Raw genomic sequence first — 24,989 nt, forward strand, 5'->3', positions numbered from 1 at the left:
CTTGTGGAAAATGGGCATCTGATGACCCCTTTAAAACAAAAAAAGTCTTACTGAACCCAAACTTTTGAATGGTAGTGCACTGAGATGCACATCCTGGCTTTTTCTTTGTGCTTTGAACCCATTTTAAAGGTGAGGTGTATATTTTTTAATTAATGTTTAAGTACTTTCTCTTATTCGGTCTTAATAATGGAGACAAAAATATAAGTAAGCCATTTGAGCAGGGTAAACACTGCAGGTCTGTTTGTTTGATGTGACTTATATCAATGGTTTGAGTTTTTTTGCCACATAAATTAAACAATTTAGCTTTAAGGTACAAGGACCTTACATTGAAACTACTTAACTTAGTCAGGGGGCATATTTGAAATTGCACATGGGTAAGATTCATCATACATACCTAATCGTAGACACTGGCGCATTAATCCCCCTGACGACATGTTCTTTTCAGCCTCGATCTCGCTGAAATTGAGAGAACTGGCGAACACGAGCACGTCCACCATGGCCATCAGCCTGCTGAGAAACGTGACCGCCGTCTCTGACGACATACCTTGGGTCGCCTCCACATTCTCAAGCTCCGTCTTTGACACAAACACATACACATAATCGAAATCCAGATGTTTAGAAACATATCCCAATTCATTTTTACAAACACACACTATAAGACTAAAACACAGAGTAATGCTCACACCTATAAAGAATTTTACTGTTAAAAATGTGCTGACGGACAAAAAATTGTGTGATAACAGCAAATCAATAATGCCAGGCAAACTTCACATGAAACAAGCCTCTCAAACACATTTAAATGCCTGTGGTGGGGAGGAAGGTGCTGAGAAAAACACCACACAGAGGGAAGTGTGTTCAAACCAGAGTGACACCCATTTGTGTGTGAACAGGCGGTGTTGATTTTTGCATTGGTCAAGGAACACATCACCATTTTGCAACATCAATTTCAAAAGTTTGACATATTTACATGGTATATCGAACAGACACCCACTGTTTTGTTTTAAAGAAATGCGAGACCTTTTAAGCAGAGGCAAATATGCTTTTAAACTCTTTGAAAAGCCTCTTTTGAAAAATGATAACTTTTAAATAGGGTGATGGAGATATGAACTACTACTTAAAACCCTAAGTGTAGTAAACAGAGTTGAGTGCTGAAAATAACACAATTGATGTTGAAAACTGGGAACATGCTTGTTGCTAGGAGACATGATAGTGGTGGATAAAGAGGTCACGCAGTGGTGCATTGTGGGTATGTATAGGAGCAACAGCTCAGACCAACCTCTGCCCCTGTGCCAGAGCTTCCTGGCAGGCTATTAACTTCATTGCTTTTTGCCCCTTTCTGTAAGCAAGAACTTCCTTGTGTCTTAATGATCAACACAGAGGGGAACAAATGAAGTCGACATTTAATAAAGACCCTTATTAACGGACCAATAGAGCTGGGGGGTTTAGCAAAGCACCACAGTGTTCTCATTCATTTAATGCAATTTAACATCAGTATATGTGTCTTTGCGAAGGTTTGTCATGAATAACAGACTATGATGATGAAACACAAACATATGGGAGGTGTGATAAGCTGCTTTTATCAGATATGACCACTTAAAGTGATGATATATAGAGCATGTAAAAGATCAATACTGATTAGTTTGCATTATAATATATCCATAATCTCTTATCAATAATCTCAATCCCAAGGTGCATTCAGTTTGTTTTACTAATTAAAAAAGTAAAACAAAGGGACATAAATAGCACTTAAATAGTAATAAAATATGTTTAAAATCATGTTCACTAACTACTAACAAGGGGCCATTTTGAAATCACATGACCAGCCAGATACAACTGACTACTTATTGGACACCTTCGCTTACAGAATAAATTAATCATGGCTGACAGCAAATATCGCATTTCTATGTAACTAAAAACTTGCATGATGCTGCACTTCTAATACCTCTATAGTCCATGAAGATAGGGATATTGGTCAGCGCAACATAAACAACTTTAATACACAATTAATAACATTTGAGATTCAAATGAATGAATAAAGACATAGTCTGAGTCTGAAAAAGATGGAAATGATCTGAAATGGATCATACATTTTAAACCGTGGACTGTGATATTAGTGATATTAAAATGTAACGTTAAAAGATAAATGCTGTGAACATTAGAGAAGAATAAATTAATTGGAACTTACAGGGTTCGCACTAACCTTAGAACTCTGTACATGCAAAACAAAAAAGACAAAAAAGAGAGAAACAGAGAGAGAATTAGAGGGAAGGGGGAAAGTAAGGAATTAGAGACAATACAGACAACAAAAGGAGTACAAAAAGATGGCTAATAAAAAAATAGAGTCAGTAAACAGAGGAAATTTCAGATAAGCTATAAGAATGCTTGCCAGAAATAAAAAGGTTAGGTTGCAGGTAAGATGTCAAAGAACATAGGAGAAGAAAGTGGCAAAATTAGGGATTGTGTTCACATTTAAGATAAGTATCTCAGGCCAGGGTAAGACACAATTTGCCATCAGCAGCACTCGATGTTTCTGTGTGTAAAAAAAATACTGATCTGGAGTCAGCACTCTTACTCTTGAAATACGTCCTAGTGATAGCACCTCATAAGTATAAGATGAGACATGCATTGTCACCCTCATTTATAACTTTCAGCGATATTCGGGGACTAGAACAGGAACAACTTTTTTCTTCTAGAAAACTCTAAATGTTCCCATTACATCCCTTTCAACCAAAAAAAAAAAGAAAAACCTGCCACTAAAAGTGGTTTTATAATTCAAAGTTGTTGTACTGATGTGAACATCCACTAGGGGGCGATCATGTGCCACTTACAGATGGGGAGGTGGCAGCAGAGAGCAAGGGCAGGATCCCACCACATGCTATAATGATGTTATCAACCATCTGAGAAATTAGGTGGATGGTGTTGTGGACAAATATAATGTTCTCGTTACTGTTTACGAAGTCCATGACAGATTTTGTAGAATGGCTGAGAGAAAGAGAGAACAAATAAAGACAGCAGTGAGGCAAGAGCATGTAAAAAGTATGCAACATATTCATCTTTTCAGCATTTTACTGTCAAGTAACTCAAAAGAGGTTAGAGAAAATTAGATTATAACATCCTTGTTGATGGTCCTGGAACAACATTCGTTTCAACCAATCAGGTTTCAAGAATAGGGAAAGGAGTAGGGTTGGGGATGCGGATCAGGAATGTTTTGTTTCCAGGACCAACTCAAGATGTTTATCTGGGAGCACGCTGTCATTTCTGAAGGCCACAAACCCTCATACCTCCTCCACATGTGTACGTCACTTTCCAGGGCGAACAACAAGTCAGTGAGAAGGCGCTGATGCATGGGCGACCACTTGAATTCTGGGATACGGAACATGGTAGTGCGAGGGCCGGGGCTGAACTGCCGCCTCTGTTCCTCTGTCATCGGCATGCCTCGGAAGCCCAGATCCACACGGAGGTCCCTTTCCATCTGACTCGACATACGTCCATGAAGAGCCTGCAGGAAAGCACCAGTTCAATCATTCATCTAAGCAACTGGCTCTGATTGTTTGTTAGTTTTAAAATTGTTTATTTAATTTTATGGTTCTAAACCAGACTAAGGTTGTGGAAACCTATTTAAAGGGCTAGGTTCCATCATGTTGTTGCAAACCCATTTAACTGTCTATCCTCAGTGGAACACAAAAGGAGATCTTCTAGATCTTCCCCTTGTCTTCAGATCCCAAATCTCAGTTGTGTAAATGTACAGTGTGTCCAATGCTGCTCCTGGAGGGTCACCTTTCAGCAGGGTTTTCGCTCCAGCCCCAATTAAACACACCTGAACCAGCTAATCATGGTCTTCAGGATCACTAGAAACTTCCAGACAGATGTGCTGGAGCTAAACTCTGCAGGAAGGTGGTTCTCCAGAATCAGGATTTGGCACCCTGTATATTGAAATATAGCACTTAAAAATGTGTTACGCAAGGTTTGACGACAATAACACTTAATTGAATGTAATGCACCAGTTTTAAAATTCAAAAGTGTGAATGAGATTTCAGTGGATAATTATTTAAATCTCGGCCTGAACCTCACAGAAAGCTATTGTATGATTTCAAAAAACTTGAAAGTCACATGGACTACTTTACAGTGGGTTTTATGTCATTTAAAGGTCTACAGCATCCATCCACATGTACTTTCATAATATGAAAAAGAGCATCATGAACATCATGCCTAACATCTCTTTTTGCTCAGCAGAAGAAAGTAAGTCATACAGGTTTGATGACATGAGGGTGAGTAAACATTTCCAAGAGTTGCCATTTGTGGACAAACTATAAAAATTATAAATCAAAGAGAGAATCAGTGATTTGCACCTGTGTGGTGGCTGTGGTCTGAATTTTCTTCATTTCTTTGTCCTTTCCGTCGTCGGATCTCTCTGTGTCTGAAGTAGTGCTGGCTGCGTCCCCTCCGCTCTTTCCTGCCCTGGCCTCCCCAACCTCCTGCTCCAAACACTCTGCTGCCCGGGCTGCAGCCTGGGCCTCGGCCTCGGCCAGCGTGCTGATGTCCGCCAAGGTGCTCTGCAACTTAAAGCCATCATCCTCTGCTAGGCCACTTGGGGTTTGAACCAGGTCTGAACCACAAGAAGTCATGTGAGCCAACAGGCTGAGGTCGTCACTGGCACTTGAAGTATGTGGAGTTGTTGAACAAGGGGGCTGTTCGGGGCTGGGCAGCACCAGGGGCTCTGTTGACGCCAATGAGGGAAGCAGCTTCTCGTCCACCTTGGGGAACAGGAAGCCATTGTTGCTGGGAACACTGTCCTCATCTGCGAGTGTGATTAGAGGCCCCAGGTTCCCATCGTCTTCAGTCAAACCAACCACAACACTTTCCTCCTCTTTGGGGACAAGGCTCCCATTGAGCTTGTGAACTGCTGCACAGTAGGCGCTGTCCAACAGCGAGTCTACTTCCACCAAGGGGCCATTCTCCATGCCCCCTCCTCCTCCAAGAACCTCCGGGGACAGATCCAGATCGTCTAATTTAACCTCTGTAGCCTCCACCTTCTCTGCTTTTATGTCAACCAGCAAGTCATGGACTTCCACACGAACCCCTGCGACCGACCGTTCAGCTTCACCCTCCGGGCCTTTGGCTTCAGCCAGCAGGATTCGAGAGTCTGCGTTCTCTCCATAGTCGACCTCACTCTCCGGTGTTTGCGTCTGAGATGTGTCATCAATCTCGCGGATCTCTAGGTTTCCGTTGACAGTGGCGGGTTGGGCAGAAAGGCCGGAGATTGTGCTGACGGAACCTTTTTTCCCTTTCTTGATGTTCTCTTCCTCTTGTCGTTGGTACTCCTCATACATCTTTGCCAGGTACTCCTTGTGCGCTTCGTAGGTCACCTAAAGAGGTCAGGGGTAGTAGTTGTGAGTGTACTTTGGCGTTGGTTTACTTTCCAAGCAGATATTTATCTTAGCATCTCCCCCATTAGATGGAATCATTATGATCAAAAACAGGCTGATCTGCATTTAACTAAAATCATATGCAATTACCATGAACATGACCAAAAGACAAGGCCAGAGAGTGGAGATATAAAAATAACAACTGTTTCATCCTTCACAGACATAATAAATGCATTAAAACCATTACATGTGAAATTACGAAACTAAATATGTCAAGAAAAGGGATTAAAGCTGCAGACCTTGGAGTGGGCGATGGAGAGTGTGTCCACCCACACACGCCAGCCTCCCCACTCGTACTTGATGGCATGGTAGAGCAGGATTCGGAATATGTTGTAGACCATTTCGGTGATCTTCTGCTCTTCCGGGTTCTTTGGGTTAATGTAGCCCAGAGAGAACATCCAGTCCTGCCACACTGAACACTGCAGCAGACACCTACACACACATTACAATGGTACCACAATGCCAATTTAGATGGAACGGACTAATTATTCACTCCAGCAGACTGTTAACGGAGTTAAAAGCTCTGTTTTTAACAGTGACTATTCTAATGGAAAACTAGTGGTTTTCAGAAGATACTGGATATTGCTAATTTCCTCTATTTTTACATTAAAATGACCTTTGGGTAATCGAATTGCTTATTTGAATTTAATATTACAAAACACTAATGACACATGTAATCTTCAGCAAATTTCAAAATCAATATCCATTTTCATACTGTACATTATAATGTTGTGATTCAATTGGATATTTTGTTTTGTTTTAATAGTGTGTGAAACAGCACATTATGCAATTATAAACATTTTAAACAGTAATAAACTCTATTATTGTCACATGACCTAATTATGACCCCCATGTTTAATTCATTCATGGAACACATTCACTCTTCCTTCACTCTTGCCATCTCAGATTCCCAAAACGTCTGCTCACTTCAGAATGCAGGGCTTGTTATAGGAAAACAAGCAGTCCCACTTCACCAATGCTAAAATATGCATTGCGATTTTGGTATGCAGTTGTAACCATGGCAGCAGGTGACTGAGTGGGCCTGGGTGCATGGTGCGCCACTGGCTTGTTTAGGATAAAAGTGTGTAGACACAAACACACACACCAGTAACTAAAGCTCGCTAATGAGCAAATAAGGCAAACCTGAGTCGAAAAGGTGAGTCAAGTTTAGTCTCTCTGCAGGAACCCATGAAACAGAACAATGCAGAGAGAATGCCACTTCAAATCTTCATTCCTCAATGCATTAATTATGACACTAATTGATTTAATAGGAGGGAGCGTCTTTCCCACTGAGAGGGAGACGCTAAATGCTTTTGATGTTTGCATACAGCTTGCGTGTGTAAAAACATTGTAATGTCTGCATATGTCTGGGTTTCTGTAGGAATGTTTGTATGTACAAGGAGATTTGTATGGCTTTATCGTGTGATTTTTTTATGCATGTTTATCTATAAATATTTGGGTTTGTTTGTATGTGTCTGGAGTGTTTTCTCAGAGGAGGTAAGGGAGGAATTGCCTTCTCAAATTGGATCTGAGAAAAATCTAAATATACAATTTAAATATTACAAAATACAAATTGCAAATTAAATATGCTTTTTAAAAATATAATAGAAATGTTGATATTCTAAGCTTAATGTTTTCTACATGAAAAACTGTGTACATCAAACTTTTACTTTAGACAACAAAAACCCCCCGCAGATTTAGTGATCGCTACTTGTGTGAAAACGGCTTACCGTCTGTTCTCTCTGCTGTTGCTGAAGAGTTTGATCATATCGGACAGGAAGAGGCGTCGCACTTCCATCAGCTCAGCACTGGGGGAAGAGCTTTTAAGCAGCGTAGCCACAACCTTAAGAATCACTGAGAGAATCAAAAAGAAAAAAGAGAGAGGAAGATGTAGAAAGGGACAAGAGTTTGGACATTTAGACCATAGTTTAAACAAAAGTACAGAGCAGTACCCTAGAAATGAATCAAACAACAGACACGACACTCACTGGGGTTTTGGATCTTGACTGTAGAATCGGGTTCTGGGTGAGGCTTGTGCACCACCTGAGTGCAAACCTGTTCTGTCAAGATCTATATCAGACAAAATTCAGTTTGATTAAACCAGAATTCAATTTTAAACACATTTTATTCAAAAACACATAATCATAATTCTTATAAATATATAAGATAAGGTTTCAGAGAGAAAATTACATAACACCTTATAATAATAACATAAATAAATAAATAAATTAAATTAAACTTGATTAATGTTATAAAATATATATGCATCTAATTAATAATATTTTATTGTTATTATATATTCTATTCTATATTAATACGCCCTATTCCTACATTGCATGAAACTATATTATCTGTTTATTAACCGTTTATTAAACATTGGTGTGTTACATAATCCACTTTTTCATGTTTAAAAACACTTTTACTCTAGCTAAAATCACTGCATGGACAGCCTCTTTTGGCTCATTGCTTTAATAACTGTGGCAACAAATATTTATAAAAAGATATAAATGATTACAATGGTTATAATAAGACTTTAAATTGCATTAAATTGCATTTTTCCATGAATATCAAGGACATGAATATTTCTTGATATTGGACACTTGCTTCTGGTCAAATTTAATCATGGTGGTTATAATCATACAACCAAACAGATAATTTCTACAAAAGCACTGCTTGCTTCGTTTTGCAAGATTTTAAATTGATGTCATTCATGATATCTGCCATATTGCCTAGAGCGGCATAAACAAACAAAAAAAAATACTGAATGCAACTTTGGAAATACATTTATAATGCATTACATACAGGCATCATAGGAAGTGTTGCTAAAAATATACACAGACAGGCTGATACCTCGTAGAGTGTGTTGTAGGTGGTGATGGTCACAGTGCTGGTGTGCATCATTAGTCGTTCTCCGAGCAACGTGAAGAGGCTGTGTGTGTGCATGATCTCCACCTTCCTCCTGTACACAGACACACACACACAGAGCACAGGGGAAGTGAGATCAGAGGCGCACGTGCCAGGTTGTTTGCGGTCACATTGGCGATGCAAAAGGCAGGGAAAAACTCCCTCACGGGTTCAATTTTACCCCCAAGTCTTTCACACCATTAGGATCAATGAGGAGATGCATGCTACTGGCACACTGATGCGATTAGAAGTGACACCACACTCCTCAAGGGCACACAAACACACAGCTGTCAGTGGCCCTCTTACAGCCTCTCGGAGACATCAGCATTCCCGAGCACATCAGTCAGGGGGAGGGGATGTGACAGCACAAAGACTGCCGGTCAAATGCATTTAATTCACCTCTCAGACACACACAAAAGACTGAATATGCAAATGACAGATTGATATGCAAATACACGACACCAGTTCTGCAAGTGGGCGTGTCTAACATTCAGCTGAACTTTCCAAAAATTTGTAATAACAGAGAGATGAACACTGATTATTGTTATTTTTTTATCCTTTATGCATTTTTTAAATAAATGTTGCTTATTTTGACACCTTTACTCCAAGGGAAGTCAAGAAAACAGGAAATGTTTAAGGGAGAAGATGAGGAAACAGGATCTGGAAATGATTTTATGTACGATTTGATGATAAACAAGCGCAAACATTTCTTTGATTTTTAAATTTCATTTAATATGTAAGCAGGAAAGTAATGGGTGTCTAAATAATGATGTATAACCTTCGCAGCATCATCTTCCCTTGTCTAAAGCTCTGCCTTGCCGGACACACGCTCTGTCAGAACGATTATTCTGGCAGTAGCCTGTGCGTTTAACACGTCCTGTCAGCTACAGAACACTCATCCCCTAAATGTGCTCTCTTCCCCTCCTGAAAGGGCAGGTTCATGTTTGAACTACAAAAAAACATGAATGTGGCTGTGCTGTAATCGAAGGGAGTATTTCTATTAAAGGTTATACTGTACCAGACTTTCAGAAATATGCGCTGCTGAAGCTCAAGAACTTAAAATAAAGAAACTTAACAGCATGTCTAACAAGATAGAAATAAAGAGCTAAAGTTAGCCATTGCTCAGTGAGACTTCAGATCAGTTTGGCATGTTTTTAATAGAACTGTCAAAAATAACGTGTTCAAATTTATAAATATTTAAAGCAAATAACATTCATTTTATTCCCTTCTTGTCATTCTTTGGTTAGCGTTACAGTATACAGCATGATCACACTATCTGGGTGAGAGAGAGAGAGAGAGAGAGAGAGAGAGAGAGAGAGAGAGAGAGAGAGAGAGAGAGAGAGAGAGAGAGAGAGAGAGAGAGAGAGAGAGAGAGAGAGAGAGAGAGAGAGCGGCCAACCGAGGATGGTCCGCATGTATGCCTATTCAAAGATCTGGTTTCCTTTCTCAGTTTTTGATCCTGTCAGTAACATGCTTGTCTTAATGATTAAGACACGCAGGTGTAAGTGCGAAAATAAGTGTAAATACTTGTGATACTGTCGTTGTATCAAGAGGATCGATCGACACATAAAAACTAGGGTCACACTTTAGTTTAGGGTCCAATTCTCACTATTAGCTAACATTTAACTATGAATTTTGCCTCAATAAACTTAGTAAGGTATTTGTTAAGTTTAGGTACTAATAAATGTCCTTAATGTCATTAAGGAACTGGCTTTTGTTATTTAAAGGGATTGTACAAAAGACTTGCATGCTGAAAAAAATTATTTTGGCACAGAAAAAAAAAATTTGATTTCAAATTACTAAGAGAACATATTGTTTAAAACTTTTCGATTAGAAAAAAAGAAAAAGTTTTTTTTTTTAAATAAATGTATTAAAAAAATTGCAAAAAAAGAGAAAGATTTCAAAATAAAAAAAAGATTTCTAAATATCGTGCCTAATAATAATAGTTATAGTTTTTCATGTTAGAAGGCAGCCGGGGACAAAAGAAAAAATGGCATCATCTGTTCAAACCAGATGTAGTAAAAACATAATGAAGTAAAAAATGTAGTGAAGTAGTGTAGTTAATTAAATTTCTGGAGGTTTCCACCTTCAAATTGTGGGCGTAATATTTTACAAAATATATTAAGACATATACAGTACGACGGGGTCATGAAAAATAACCATAAAGTAGGAATGACCCAGCCAAGGTCTCTTTGCACGTTAACATACAACATACAGCTTTGTATGCTCATATACAAGTCAAAATAGCCACACATCTTTCACACAAATGTTTTGATCATTAATACGCACTTGTGTCCAAGATGTTTCAGGAAGTAGCCAAGAACTTTTAGCGCTTGGACTCGTATACTCTCACTTTTGGAGGCCAGGAGCTTGTAGATGACTCTGAAAAGGAAATATCAAAAGATTCATAAATTGCAGTTTAATGTGTACTATCCCTTTAACCCTTTGGTTTTGCCACTTGCTATGTGAACACACACACACCAAAAAAATGTACTCCTCATGGTCAAAAATGACCGCATTGGAAATGAATGGGAAACTAATTTCATCTAGTGGAAACCTTTGGTACTTCGCCCAAACAAAATCTTACTGAAAGCTGTTTTTTTGAGAAATCAAGCTTACATTTGGAACACGGTTCATGGTTTTGATTTTCTCACAGTTTTGGAGTAAAAAGTGTCTTGGAAAATACATAATTCATATAATAATTGAAAATAGTATTTTCGTGCATTTTTCATAACAAGCGTAAAATTCTATAGTTCACTTTTTTTCACTTCAGTAACAATCTGCCAAGTGTCATCTTTAAAAAGAGACCAAACTGAAGTGTGTGCTCCAAAGCATTCAATATTTTAAGTTGTAAAATTCATTTTCAGGTCTATCCTCAAAAAGAGGGTTAACCACACAAAAAAAGATGAGAATAACTGTGATTACATTTCTGAATCGATTGGCAGCCCTAGTAATAAAATGTTATAAGGGGAGGGCAGATCAAACAAGAATTCACAGGGAAGGCAGTTCAAATAAGCACTTAGGTCCCTTGTGATCGGTTGTGAGGCAAGAGGAAATGCGATTGATGCAGCTGTGACAGACCAAATCTATTTCAGTTACATAACCAGACCGTGCAAGAGCCGTTTGTCCCTGAGGCCTCACCGTATTCCATTCCTCTGGTCGAAGGCAGGGATCATGGAGGCGGGGTGCTCAGACATGAGTGCGACCAAGAGCTGAAGCACATCATGGATGTTTTCGTCCTATAGGAGAGAAAAATGAACAAACAGACATTGAACCACACCAGAATAGACGGTAATGATCCACTAGATACCCTTCAAATGTCTGGGTGTTATATAATCCTGCACTTAACTAGCAGTTTTCAGGATTCATTTGGTGTTTTCAATCAAATGGCTGCAGAGATGGTGCATTACAGCAATTTCATGGGACTCGATCAAAACATTAATGCAGCTTTCAGGATAATACTAGCGCCTTCCTGATGGACTCAAAGACGTCTGCACTTCGGACACCTGAGGTGAACATTTCAGCCTTCCAGACTGATTAAAGCAGCTTGTTTTTCATCAAGAACATGGAGCATGGCCTGTTTGATAAAGGCTAAAGGAAATGAGCCCATAAGACCTTTTGCTCTGTTTATTGATCAGTTTTACCTCATGCATGGTTAGCAGGTAGTTCAATATACTCTGCAACTCATCTTCCTTCACTCCTCGGTCCTAAAAAAAAAAAAAAAGCACACGATATTAGATATAAGCAGACCCATTCTCAGTGTTAATTTTATTTTTTGATAAAAATGTTGGTAACACTTTACTTAAAGCCTTTCTATATAATGCATTATAAAGTATTTTAATGCATTGTATGATCTCATGAGTAATTGTAACCACAGTTATATTATAATACTTACAGTATCCATTCATTGTTACACCTTTGAAAAGTATAATGCATGACAAACAAGCCATTTTAGATGTAACAAGGAATCAGCGAAAAACTGCATTTTAACTTTGGTTACAATTACTTATTAAAAGATATACTGCATTCAAATTCTGAAAATGTATAAACGAATGCAAACATATGAAAAATATAAACAACATACAACAAGCGTTACTAGGTTGTGAATTATTTTATCAATAAAGAAATTAATAATAGTAATTTAAAAAATAGAAATATCCACATTTCCAATTTGAACATTTCCACTGTTTTGCTTTGTTGATATTTGAGGTTTAAGGCACGCTTGCATGCTATGGATATTGGCTTTGAAATATTCTATTATTTTTTTGCCTTTTGAAGACATACTTACATTTTTCTTGTTGGGTATTTGAACAAAAAGGCAATAAATGAATAAAACGTGCTGCTTGGCAACCACATTGTGCTTCCCAAAACAGGACAATAGCCTAGAGTTCCCACAAAACACACATTTCTTTGTGTCGAGAGATGATCCATAATGCAACTCTCTCAGTGTTGACCCCATCAGGCCGTTTGTGTTGTTTTTAAACAAACAAAGGCAAATAAACAAATTTCTACATGACTGCCTTACAAACCGGATCAAATTTCTGGGAAAAATTAGGATAAATTGTGTTATTTTGACAAAGCAGATGTGTCTTCTGGCTGTCACTGCTTGGGAACTAATGCATTTCCTTCAAACTGCCCGATTCATTGCAATGACATGTCAAATAAAATCAGTTTTGAAGAACAAAGTGATGCACTGATGCGCATAGCAAGCAAAGCAGAAATGAAATGGAATATTACCATGTGTGTCAAAAATGTAACTCTTTTTATTATTAATGTATGACAAGTTTTATTATAAAGTCTAACTACAAAACATGCATCAGGGATATGATTTATTCCTATACTATATAGTCTTTGATGAATAAAAAAATAGTAATATATCAATAACTGCATTCAAATACATAAAATGCACAATTAAAAACAGTGTATATAATACTATTATATAAAATAATATGAAAAATGTGTATATGTGTATACATACATACATATACACATTTTTAATATGTAAAAATAAATATAAAATACAAAAAAAAAAAAAAACCTAAAATGAAAATCTATAGTGATTTTGTACAGTCTCACCTTGAGAATGAGCTGTTTGAGGAAAAGAAGCATGAACGCCCGCAGGGATATAATTTCCTTCTGAGAGGGCCGTGGACCATCTGTAAGAAAACACAGTAATTTACAACAATGGAATGGACTACTAAGTAGTGCACAACTACTTCTGCGTTCTAGTTAGTACATATCGGGAGTTTCCGGTTAGAGCGTTCAGCACACCTACATACATGAGAATGCAGATTATCACTGTTTTATGGCTGCCAATTGATTAAAACAATGCATAATGATCTCTGTATTAATTATCTTGAGCCAGGTGAAATGTTCCTATAAATATATTTTCTTTCCAACTGTGCATTATAAATAATAAATAGGCTAAATATATGTATCCACTAATCAGCAGCAGTCCTATATGCCCGTCTTCTCATTAACAGTTTTTTTCTCTTTCAGACATTTCCTACCTGTTGGGTTTACATTTTTAAATAAAACTGACTATTAAAAGGATTGCTTGTGTGCGCTGGTGTTTATTCCAGTCTTTTAAAATAGTTGAATGAATGAATGCTCGCGAGGTGCCTGTAACGATGTTAAATAGGCTAGGCTATTTAATCAATAACGCAGCGTAGAGGAGAATGACAGTCAATTACTTTGAATATTTTAGCATTTTGGGCATAAACATGTAAATAGTGAAAAGATTGACATTGAAAAATGACACAGAATGATTCAAATATTTAATCCAAATAAATAAATGTTCGTGGTTCGTACTGATGTCATTCATCTGTTCTCATACACTTCAGCGTCGCGGTCACTAGTTTAGACGAACACTGACGTATTTTTGACGGCTTAATTACCGGCTTGGGTTGGATTAAAAACTTCATGTTCCGATAAATTTGGAAAATTCTGCACACAGTAAACATCAGAATATACCTTCTCCTGTCAATAAAAATTGCCACATTTTTAAATCTTATTGTGGACACTCATTTTAGGTGGCGTTTGTTCAACTCATTGACCACAGTACATTGAAAGTAAACATAACCGGAAATAAGTGAGACGCACTATTTCCAAACAGAAGTGCGTCACGAAGCTCAGTGCGAGTGGTCCATTACATCGGTTTCACACATCTAAACTCTTAATAAACACCTGCGTATGGCATTTATATAAACCTGAGATGCTTAAAGGGGTGGTTGATTATGATTTCACTTTTTTAACATTAGTTAGTGTGTAATGTTGCTGTTTGAGCATAAACAACATCTGCTAAGTTACAACGCTCAAGGTTTAATGCAAAGGGAGATATTTGCTTTTAAAGAAATTGCTTTTTAAGGACTACAACAAACGGCTGGTAGGGACTACACGACATTCCTCACGGGTTAGTGACATCACCAACCCTAGAATTTACATAAACTCCGCCCCCACGATTTATAGATTATCAAGACAGAATATGGTAATCAATGACTAGAAGATAACTACACATAAGCTACATAAATTCATCAACTAACCATTCAGAAATGTCCTGTTGCATTCTACATGTTGTCACTTCCTCTTGAGTCTCTCCATCTTTCTGACTTCGGTTTGAACATAAAAGGCTAAAAGTTTTTGAAATGTCCAGTGCATGTCTGTGTGAGGTAAAAGGACACGAGCTCTTGAAGCTCCGCCCTCTGTGCCGGGAGCAGCAGCTCATTTGCATTTAAAGGAACAGACACAAAAAGGTGCGTTTTTGCTCACCCTCAAAAAGTGACAACTTTAACATGGTATATAAAAATATCTGTGAAGTATTTTGAGCTAAAACTTCACATACACACTCTGGGGACATCAAAGACTTATTTTACATCTTGTGAAAAGGGCATTCTACCACCCCTTTAAAATGTGCTATTAGTCATCATCAATGAACCAAAAAACAAGCAAAATGCCTTATGCAATTTTTATTCCTAAGCTAATGTTGAAAAAAACATATTTACCAGAGCTGACGTTATAAAATGTGTCACTCTCTTTGAATATTTCCCAAAACTGACAAAAAAAACAAAAAAACATGTTTTTCTAGTGACTCACATACTAATGAACAAACTAAAACCCGGAGCTAAGGAATTACTTGTTTCATTTTCCAGGGACGAGGGAAAAGCCGCAGTTCAAAGCTGCAGGTTTCTTACGATGGGTTCAAACTGAATATAGTACAGTGACACACAACACACAAGAAAAACAGCACTTAAGACGCAGCTTAGGGAATACAAGCCCCTAAACGACACACCAACCCCATTTCCAAACCACACAACCACCTATTTCTCTTACAATCCCTCACTATCTTTCTCAAACAGACACAAACGCACTCCTCATCTTTTATTGAACACGCGGTGCACAGACGTTACAAAGCTGCCATAAAAAATTCACATCGCTTCCTATATGAAAAGCCGCAGCTCAGTGCATGCGTGTGATGTAATGAAGCAGGTCAGCGGCTTTTCCCATCTCAAGCCATGTTCATCCCCACATCAAGTGTGTGTTAGTGTGTGTCGTCATTGTCCTTGTGCTGCAGTTCTGTACTCTGTGTGTAGTTACATACACAAGCGCTCTGTGGCAGTGAGGATTTGTACGCTATGAACGTGGTCAAGGTCTATTTGTAGCCAGGTATATCCCTTGACCTTTCCCAGCTGCAGTGATTTGGTGCAGTGAGAGAATTGATGACCGGGTGTGTAGACTGTGTTCTTCTAGAGATCTGGAAGGACAGATCTGTGCATGTGTGTCTCACAGGATTCAGCGTGATGACCACCACACAGCATCACAAGGGTCAAAGCAAGGTCAGCTAAGAAGATCAATCAATGCTACCTGTTATCATCACAGATCTGTGGCATTTGCAAAAATACACGCTGTAAAAAAATTGCTTCCTTATTTTTAAGTACAATCTACTTGGATATTTAAGTCATTTCAACTTAAATCACATTAAACTGACTTAAAAAATAGTTGAATCTTGTATAACTTATAAAAAAAAGTTGAAATGACTTATTTTGATGAGTTAAAGCAATGTAAAAACATGTGTTGTCATAACTTATTGATCATATAATTTTTTACAGTGTATGTCAATGACTATGCAAATTAAAACTTTGTGAAATGCAATTAGAATTAGATTAAGGCTGTTTTTGTTGACCAAAAGTTTGTTAATTTACATTTATACTTTTTTAATTATTAATTTATTAATCCAATTAAGATTTAACAGATTAAAAGGAGTCAAAATTAACACTACAGTACGTTACATGGAAACAAACACACTCTACAATGTGACAGACCCATGCAGCATCATGGGAAGGGCAACGGGGTTGCCATGGTGACACTGGCTCTGCATCTAACAGAGATAAGCAGCCACAAGTCACAGTGCTATCTGAAGTACACAGGGAGGGGAAGAAAGAAATGCAACTACAGGCTTGTCTAAATGGATCAACACATCCGCTATATAAATGCAATAGAAGAGAATGGACAACATCCAAAAACTAAAAAACACGCACAGCTTTTATGCACACAGCATATCAAAAATTTATTTACTCTATTTTTACATATAAAATTACTTTCGCCAATATCTTACGTTCATCTTTAAAAGCATTCTAAAAGTAATACTTGGCAAATCTGAAAATTAATATATATTTCTCACCCTGTATGTTATAATGTTGTGATGACTAAATTCACATTTAAAAAACTTTTAATTTACATGTGTTGATCAGAATTTTAATATCAGTGCATACTATTATAAAATCTAAAAGTAAATATTAAGTATATAAAGTATATTTTATATAAGTATATAAAAAATCTAAAAGTAAAGTTTTAAATTCAACTAAATTATGTTCTTTTGAATTTTCTATTCAACAAGTAAATTTTTTTTATCTCAGTTTACACAAAAATATTAAGGAGTACAACTGTTTTCAACACTAATAACAAGAAATGATTCTTAAGCAGCCAATCAGCATATAGAATAATTTCTGAATGATCATGTGACACTGAAGACACATTTTAAAATGTTAAATTGGAAAAGTTTAAACTGTAATAATATTTCACAAATTAACTGTTATTATAGTATTTTTGATCAAATAAATGAAGCTTTGGTGAGTATAAGAGACTACTTTCAAAAAAACAACAAGTCTTACAGACTTAGCCGCCATCTTGTGATGCCTAAATTTACATTTAAAACAACTGATTTTATTTCTCAGTGTTTTGTTTTTAATTTATTTATTTAGAAAAAAACAGTATAGAACTGTAATATTGGCCATTTATTGGTTATTGGCCATGACATTAAAAAATAACTATTTGCTTATTTGCATTGGCCAGAAGTTTAATATCAGTGCATCTTAATATACAATAAAATGTTATATGCTTGGTTAAACAAGGAGATGATTGAGATCATCTGTATTGGGAAGCTAATGAGCAATTCTTAAGATGTCAGATAATTAATGCTGCAGCTGACAGTAAAACACCTCATGATGCTGTTAGACATTTTGGATGCAACAAATCATTCACTTCACAACACCATCTATCTAACTCAGAGACTCACCTCTGGGAATGACAGCCCAGGATGGAGAAAGAGAGAGATGGCAAACAGATGGAAAAACTGACAGATTTTGCATGTGGCATTTGGGAAAACAGTAAAAATGAAGGAGAAACAAGTGAAAGAAAAACGACAGCGCATGAGAAAATGAGACAAGTAAGAGACTGATAAAATGGGAAAGGGAGAGAAAAATGGAAAACAAGAGTGAGACAGAGAGAAAGTAATCTTGAGAGAAAAACAAGATTTAGAATGAAGAGTGAACAGAAGTCTGAGGCACAAAAGTGCACAGGATACGAAAATAGACTGAGACAGAGGGGGGGAAATGGAGTGGGCTGTGTTTCAAGATTTATTCACGCTCAATATTGCTAGCTGTCTTTTTGTAGACACACGCTCCACCCTGCCACAACCGGCTAGCATGTGTGTGGACTTCTGAACTGCTGAGCTGTTCCCAGAACGTGTATCTCCTCTGTGGTATATTGTTTTGTTAAAATCAAAATGAACATGAGATCTCAAGATCTAGGGATTCGTTTAGGCCAATGTTGGTACCTGACCCTGTCAGCAAAGTGCAACTGTTCAGGATCCACATATGGCTGTAAACACTGCAAGTAGATGCATGTTTGAGCACTCACCGAGGCCTTTAGGGGTGATACCGCTGCTTTCCAGAGGGTTGCTGGCCCAGTAGTAGTATTTGAGGGTGTGCATGAGCTGCAGGACCGTGCCCACTCTGCGGATGGTGCTGTAGATGGTGGCAGTGCCAATGAATTCGGCCGACAGGTACGTGTAGAGGGAAAGCTGAACCTGAGATATGGAAAACACACAGTGGATCACAATTTAAAATGGGCTGAAAGGGTAATAGTACAAAGGAACGTTCCAGTCTTAGATGCTGATTGGTCAATACAGACTTACCAAAATACATAGAGCTGTTCTCTAATTTTCTAATTTCTCTAATTCTAAAATTCTAATTTTTTAAATTGCAAAATAAAAAAAGATATGTTTTTAATGGATTAAAATAATTAGCTAAATAAAACATTAATGAACTTTTTGTCCTTAATATTATAATATATTGTTTTAATTATGTTTTTTTAACATTTTTTAATTTTTAAAGAAAAACAATAATTGTTTTATTTTAGCAATAAGGCAGTCAAGGCTGTTGTGAATATGCTATCTTGTGAATAACACCTTAAAATATAGTCACCTCATACACTATCTTTCAAAAGTTTGGTAGGATAATTTTATGTTTTTGAAAGACGTCTCTTATGCTCACCAAGGATAAAAATACCGTGACATTTGAATATATTTTAAAATATAATTTATTCCTGTGCTGGGAAAGCTGAATTTTCTCATTATTATCAATATAAATAATATTAATAATCCGTGATACATTTTTTCATAATTGTTTGATGAAAAGAACATTCATAAGAACAACATGTATATGAAATATAATTCTTTTGTTACATTATCAGTGCCTTTACTGCCACTTTTACTGCGTCTTTGCTGAATAAAAGTGATTTACCTAAAAATTAAATTCTTTAACCCCAAACATTTGAATGGTAGTGTATATTATCCTACTCTTCCTTTAGCTGGAACAACTGATAAACTTTCCAAGAGTCAACAAATACGTACAGTACAGGCCAAAAGTTTGGACACATTACTATTTTTAATGTTTTTGAAAGAAGTTTCTTCTGCTCATCAAGCCTGCATTTATTTGATCAGAAATACAGAAAAAAATGTAATATTGTGATATATTATTACAATTTAAAATAATTGGTTTTCAATTTATTATACTTTAAATTATCATTTATTTCGGTGATGCAAAGCTGAATTTTCAGGATCATTACTCCAGTCTTCAGTGTCACATGTGACATCCAGTCAATCACATGATCCTTTAGAAATCATTCTAATGTTCTGATTTATTATGAGTGTTGGAAACAGTTCTGCTGCCTAATATATTTGATGAATAAAAGGTTAAAAAGAACTGCATTTATTCAAAATATATATATTTTTTTTAATATAAATCTTCTTTATTATAACTTTTTATCAATTTAACACATCCTTGCTGAATAAAATTATTGATTTATTTAAAAAAAAATAAAGAAAAAAATTACTGACCCCAAATTACTGACCAGTAGTGTATATTGTTGTTATAAAATATTTCTATCTTGAAAACATTTGCTTCTTTTTTTTTCTTTTCTTTTTTCTTTTTCTTTTTTTTATTCATCAAAGTATCCTAAAAAAGTATCACAGGTTATGAAAAAATATTAAGCAGCAGAACTGTTTCCAACTTTGATAATGAATCATCATATTAGAATGATTTCTAAAGGATCATGTGATAGACTGGAGTAATGATCCTGAAAATTCAGCTTTGCATCACCGAAATAAATGATAATTTAAAGTATAATAAATTGAAAACCAATTATTTTAAATTGTAATAATATATCACAATATTACTTTTTTTTTCTGTATTTTTGATCAAATAAATGCAGGCTTGATGAGCAGAAGAAACTTCTTTCAAAAACATTAAAAATAGTAATGTGTCCAAACTTTTGGCCTGTACTGTATGAAAAACACATCTGGGTTACAGATTTAAAAAAAATAAAAAGATTCTCTTAAAGCCATCCCTTTGGGAACCTCACACATACACACACACACACTTATTACACACAGTCACTTCTTACACTGATCAACATGGACATGCTACTGTAATTAGGCTCAGGCTTAATGAGGCTGCCGTGGAAACCACATTTTATCAGTGCGTTTAATCTCATGTTGACCCAGCCTGCTGATTCAGGTCAATATCATGGGGACATTTCCCCTCAAACTAAATTACAGCTTTATATGCAAGCAGGTCAAAGAGAAAAAGCAAGACCACGAGGACCTCTTTATGACAAGCTGAATCCACTTTAACATTTTCTAAAGGAAAATATATGTAGTGTCTGAGCTAAACTCACTGCAGTGCATTTGCTAAGGTGTTATGGGTGGTTTTTAATGAATTGTGAGGGATTTGACAAAAAAAATTCTTTCTTCAGAGTTCAGAACAAGGTAGAACATTAAAAAGTGTGAAATCTGCCTCCGAAAAACCTGAGCTATAACTTCTTTACCAATAACCTCTTTCTTTTCTCTATAGAAATAATCTTTCATATATCTGCTTCCTGTAGTCCAACGTTCACTTTATCTCTCTCTTTTTCATTCCCTCTGGATGTTTCTTCATTCTCTCTATCATAAAGGGCTGTAGTCGCTGTGGGATATTCACTCCTCCGCATGGAAGGGTGAGGGAACAAAAGCGGACGATCGTTTCATCCTGCGGTCATGTTTCCCAGGTCATTATCCAATAATTGAGCCTGCCTGCTTTTGTAGAGGAAAGGCACTTTTTTCCAAATAAGTAAATCAAGTACCTTTGAATGCAAAGCTTTCTCACACACTTCACACCCAGTAAGCTTGGTGGATAAAAATATCTAGAAGCATATGCTTTGAGCAATCATCAAGTTCTGCATGCATAATGTAAGCTGACTGGCTGGGTTACAATGTCATTAACACCTCACTTACAAGACCTTTAGTAGTTCCATTGTACACAGATGGTCTCAATACTATATATCGCATCTATTGCAATGTTCACTTGTTTCTCTTACTGAAACAAAAAAATAATTATTATGTAGAAAATCTATACACTTAAAACACTGATCCTTTGCATTTAAATACAGTGTTAAAATACATGTATACTACCATTCAAAAATTTAGCGCAAGATGCTAAGTTTAAATTACAATAAAATAAAGAAAATAAAGACATTTATTAATTTATTATTTATCATAGAGAAGTTACAAAATTTCTATTTTGAATAAATGTTTTTCTACTGAGCTTTCCATTCATCAATGAATACTGAAAAAAAATGTGTCAGTTTCCACAAAAATATTAAGCATCACAACTGTTTTCAACATTGATAATAAGAAGAAATGTTTTTTTAAAGTGAAAATGAAGCAGTCTGTCAACAGGTTGAAATACTGTTACAAAAGCTATAGCAAAACATCTCTTTTTGTTCTCTTTTAAATGGTTACATTTATCGTGTTTGTTGTATAATTTTTGATTAGAGTGGAAATCCATTTACTAAATAACGTTAATTAGACTTCATTTCCACTCTAAGCACCAAATCAACATATTACAGTTAATGTAGACTGATAATGGCTGTTGATAATTCAGCTTTGCCATCACAGGAATACATTACATATACTGTATTATAATATATAGAATAGAAAACTGCTATTTTAAATTGTAATAATATTTCAAAATATTACACTTTTTACTGTTTAATGCAGCCTTTGTGAGCATAAGAGACTTCTTTCAAAACTTTCAAATCTTACAGACTTTTGGAAGCTAGTGTAACATACTGCAATCCTCTGAAATAGTATTTAATAAGTAACACCAATGGCTAATCCATGGGGATTGCAACATTTAACAACAATGGACAGATGTGAAACGTGACTCTTCACGTGTGGGACGAGCTCACCTTAGCTGGTGTGTGGATCCAGATGGCAGCATTAAACAAAACGTGATCACATAGCTGCTTCAGTAAAGGAGCTCCATGTGTCAACCCATCTAGATACTTGGCAAAGGACAGAAACTGCTCCAAAACCGCCCTGGTGATGTGCATCCGAGAAGACTGATGAAGAGAGAGAGAGAGACAGCATGGGAGGTGAGACAGATAGTGTATTTCAGGCTTCTAACACTTTTTATTAACAGAAATGCTAGACAGGGGACAAAAAATGTTGGTTATGGGACAGGGCCACAATGCAAGCTATACTCAACCCTGTATCATACAAGCAGTGCAAGTTTGAATCAGACACAATTTTGGCCAAAAATGAGTGGATGACTATCTTACCTTCTCTAGCAAATAGCCAATGACCAGGAAGCCTTTTCCGCCCAACATCTGCTCCTGCATGGCTACTGAACTCTTCAACAACTCCACTAGGAAAGCGAGGAGAGTGGCACTGCAAGAGTAAATGAAAAAAATGTATTTAAATATGTAGCTTTTGTAAGAGAATGGGATTAGAATACAATGTGTATTGAGTTTGAACCTGCATCTCTAACATGAGCACCAAGGCTCAACATATCTGCAGGACAACAACTAAATCACAGCTCAATATTCATGACATTTCATATGGTAGCTAAATGTTTCAAGGACAAAATAATATATATTTATACATAAAAATGTACAACATACACTCATAATGATGGTTCCCCTCCCTAGAAGCGAGCGAGCACGAATTACGTCTTGGTTTCTTAAATGATGTTGTTGAGGTGATGAGATTGCTGATGAAATGTCTCTTTCTGAACTGCCATAAGCCGACGGATGGGCCTGTGACCTCACCCATCTCCCCGCAGACTGTAAACCCCAGTGGGGAACATTACCACTGATCGATACCCCACAGACCTCTGCTCCGCTGATTATGCCTGCCAGCTCACTGCTGATCTCTAATCTACTCGCCATGCCTGTGAGCTCACAGAGCAGAACCACACGGCGACCTGAGAAATGAGGGTGCGGCCATACCAGCCTCCCATCCCTCCTTGAGCGGTCTAGTGTCTATATGAACATAAATCTCTCAAAATCCAACATTCTTTCTGTCACGCTCTATTTCTATCCGAGAATGACAGATTCTATTTATAATTCATGGCAGACGTTCCTGACAGTGACTGACTTCAGTCTACATTATGGCACCAACTTATTATCAAATGCAAAAGTAGAAGCTTTGGACTCAAGTTTTGAGAAGGCCATGTAGATATTACTTCAACATTTACAATACAAATAATGACTGTTTTCAAAAAGGTTTCTAAATAACGACTGGTGGAGTTTTTGAGATATTGGTAGCTCCCCAAACTCACACCACTGGTTAAGCCAATGTTTCTGTGTTGGTGTGGTGTGGATGATCAAAACAAACAGATCCAACAGAACAAACAAAAAAAGGCTTACTTTTCAAAGTTTAAAAAAAGTTTACAGTACCGTTTTAAAGTTTGAGGTAGGCAAGATTTTTTATGTTTTTGAGAGAAGTCTCTTATGCTCACCAAGGATGCATTTATTTGATTGAAAAAACAGTAAAGTAGTAATATTGTGAAATATTGTTACAATTTAAAAAGAACTGTTTCTATTTTAACATATTTTAAAATGTGATTTATTCTTGTGATACCAAAGTCGACTTTCAGCATCATTACTCCAGTCTTCAGTGTCACATGATCCCTTAGAAATCATTCTAATATGTTGCTTTGCTGCTTAAAAAACAATTCCTATTATTATCAATGATGAAAAAAGTGATGCTGTTTTTTTTTAAAGATTCTCTGATGAATAGAAAGTTAAACAAAACTTTTATTTGAAATAGAAAATCATTCTTTTGTAACATTATAAATATCTTTACTGTCACTTTTGATCAATTGAATGCATCCTTGAATCTTAAAATGAACCCAAACCTTGAACAGTAGTGTATTTAGTATACTGTAGTATAGCCTCTGATTATTACAAAGTAGAATATTCTCTTTAAGATATAAATGTCATATTATCAATATAAGTAAAAAAAATAAGATCTACTGAACCATGAGTGTTGAAATTCTAAATATAGCTCAGTGGATCTGCAGTCTGTATGGTCGATACTCACCAGACGGTTGTCTCCACAGGGCTGTCGTTGGGTTGCCTGTAGTCCAGCTGTGAGAAGAGCGGGAAAAGAACTTGGATTCCTCCAATGGAGTGGATGGCGCTGTGGATGGAGTGAGTGACGATAGCCTTCACATCCTGCATACACATGCAAAAATGACTTATTAGAAAACCGAATATAAAGCGTTTTCTGAAAAATCTTCATAGAAGGCCATAATGCATTATATATGAATACAGTATACAATATAATGTACATTATAATCAGTTGTATGAGCAACATGTTGAGCCTAATAAAACCATTTAGCCTTACAATATAGCACATTTCACACAATATAGCACAGTCTCTCATACCATTGTGCTTATATTTTCTCTGTTACAACCATAATATGTCAGTGCCATTACCCAAATTATAAATATACTGTTTTTATACCTCAGTTTAAGAGTGTCCTAAATAAATGTGTG

At 36.5% G+C, this 24,989-nt stretch overlaps 1 protein-coding gene across 11 annotated transcripts in view; it reads right to left on the bottom strand.

Moving 5' to 3' along the window:
• Positions 1-24,989, bottom strand: part of nbeaa (neurobeachin a) — a 128,233-nt gene that overhangs the window by 27,664 nt on the left and 75,580 nt on the right. For 6 of the 11 annotated variants that reach the window (XM_079861568.1, XM_079861566.1, XM_079861570.1 and 3 more), the window contains exons 10-26: positions 24,532-24,665; positions 22,767-22,875; positions 22,395-22,547; positions 18,525-18,693; positions 13,407-13,486; positions 11,975-12,037; positions 11,472-11,569; positions 10,620-10,712; positions 8,277-8,385; positions 7,415-7,496; positions 7,157-7,280; positions 5,666-5,858; positions 4,350-5,366; positions 3,282-3,499; positions 2,829-2,982; positions 2,186-2,209; positions 395-575 (exon numbers count right to left, since the gene is read on the bottom strand). In XM_079861568.1, coding sequence (XP_079717694.1) covers positions 395-575; positions 2,186-2,209; positions 2,829-2,982; positions 3,282-3,499; positions 4,350-5,366; positions 5,666-5,858; positions 7,157-7,280; positions 7,415-7,496; positions 8,277-8,385; positions 10,620-10,712; positions 11,472-11,569; positions 11,975-12,037; positions 13,407-13,486; positions 18,525-18,693; positions 22,395-22,547; positions 22,767-22,875; positions 24,532-24,665 — 3,001 coding nt within the window. Of the gene's footprint in view, positions 1-394; positions 576-1,276; positions 1,361-2,185; positions 2,210-2,828; positions 2,983-3,281; positions 3,500-4,349; positions 5,367-5,665; positions 5,859-7,156; positions 7,281-7,414; positions 7,497-8,276; positions 8,386-10,619; positions 10,713-11,471; positions 11,570-11,974; positions 12,038-13,406; positions 13,487-18,524; positions 18,694-22,394; positions 22,548-22,766; positions 22,876-24,531; positions 24,666-24,989 lie in introns of all 11 variants that reach the window. The other 5 variants (XM_079861572.1, XM_079861571.1, XM_079861564.1 and 2 more) reach the window with 2 other exon arrangements.

This window comes from Squalius cephalus, assembly GCF_949319135.1.
Source record: "Squalius cephalus genome assembly, chromosome: 24".
NCBI classification, from domain to species: domain Eukaryota; kingdom Metazoa; phylum Chordata; class Actinopteri; order Cypriniformes; family Leuciscidae; genus Squalius; species Squalius cephalus.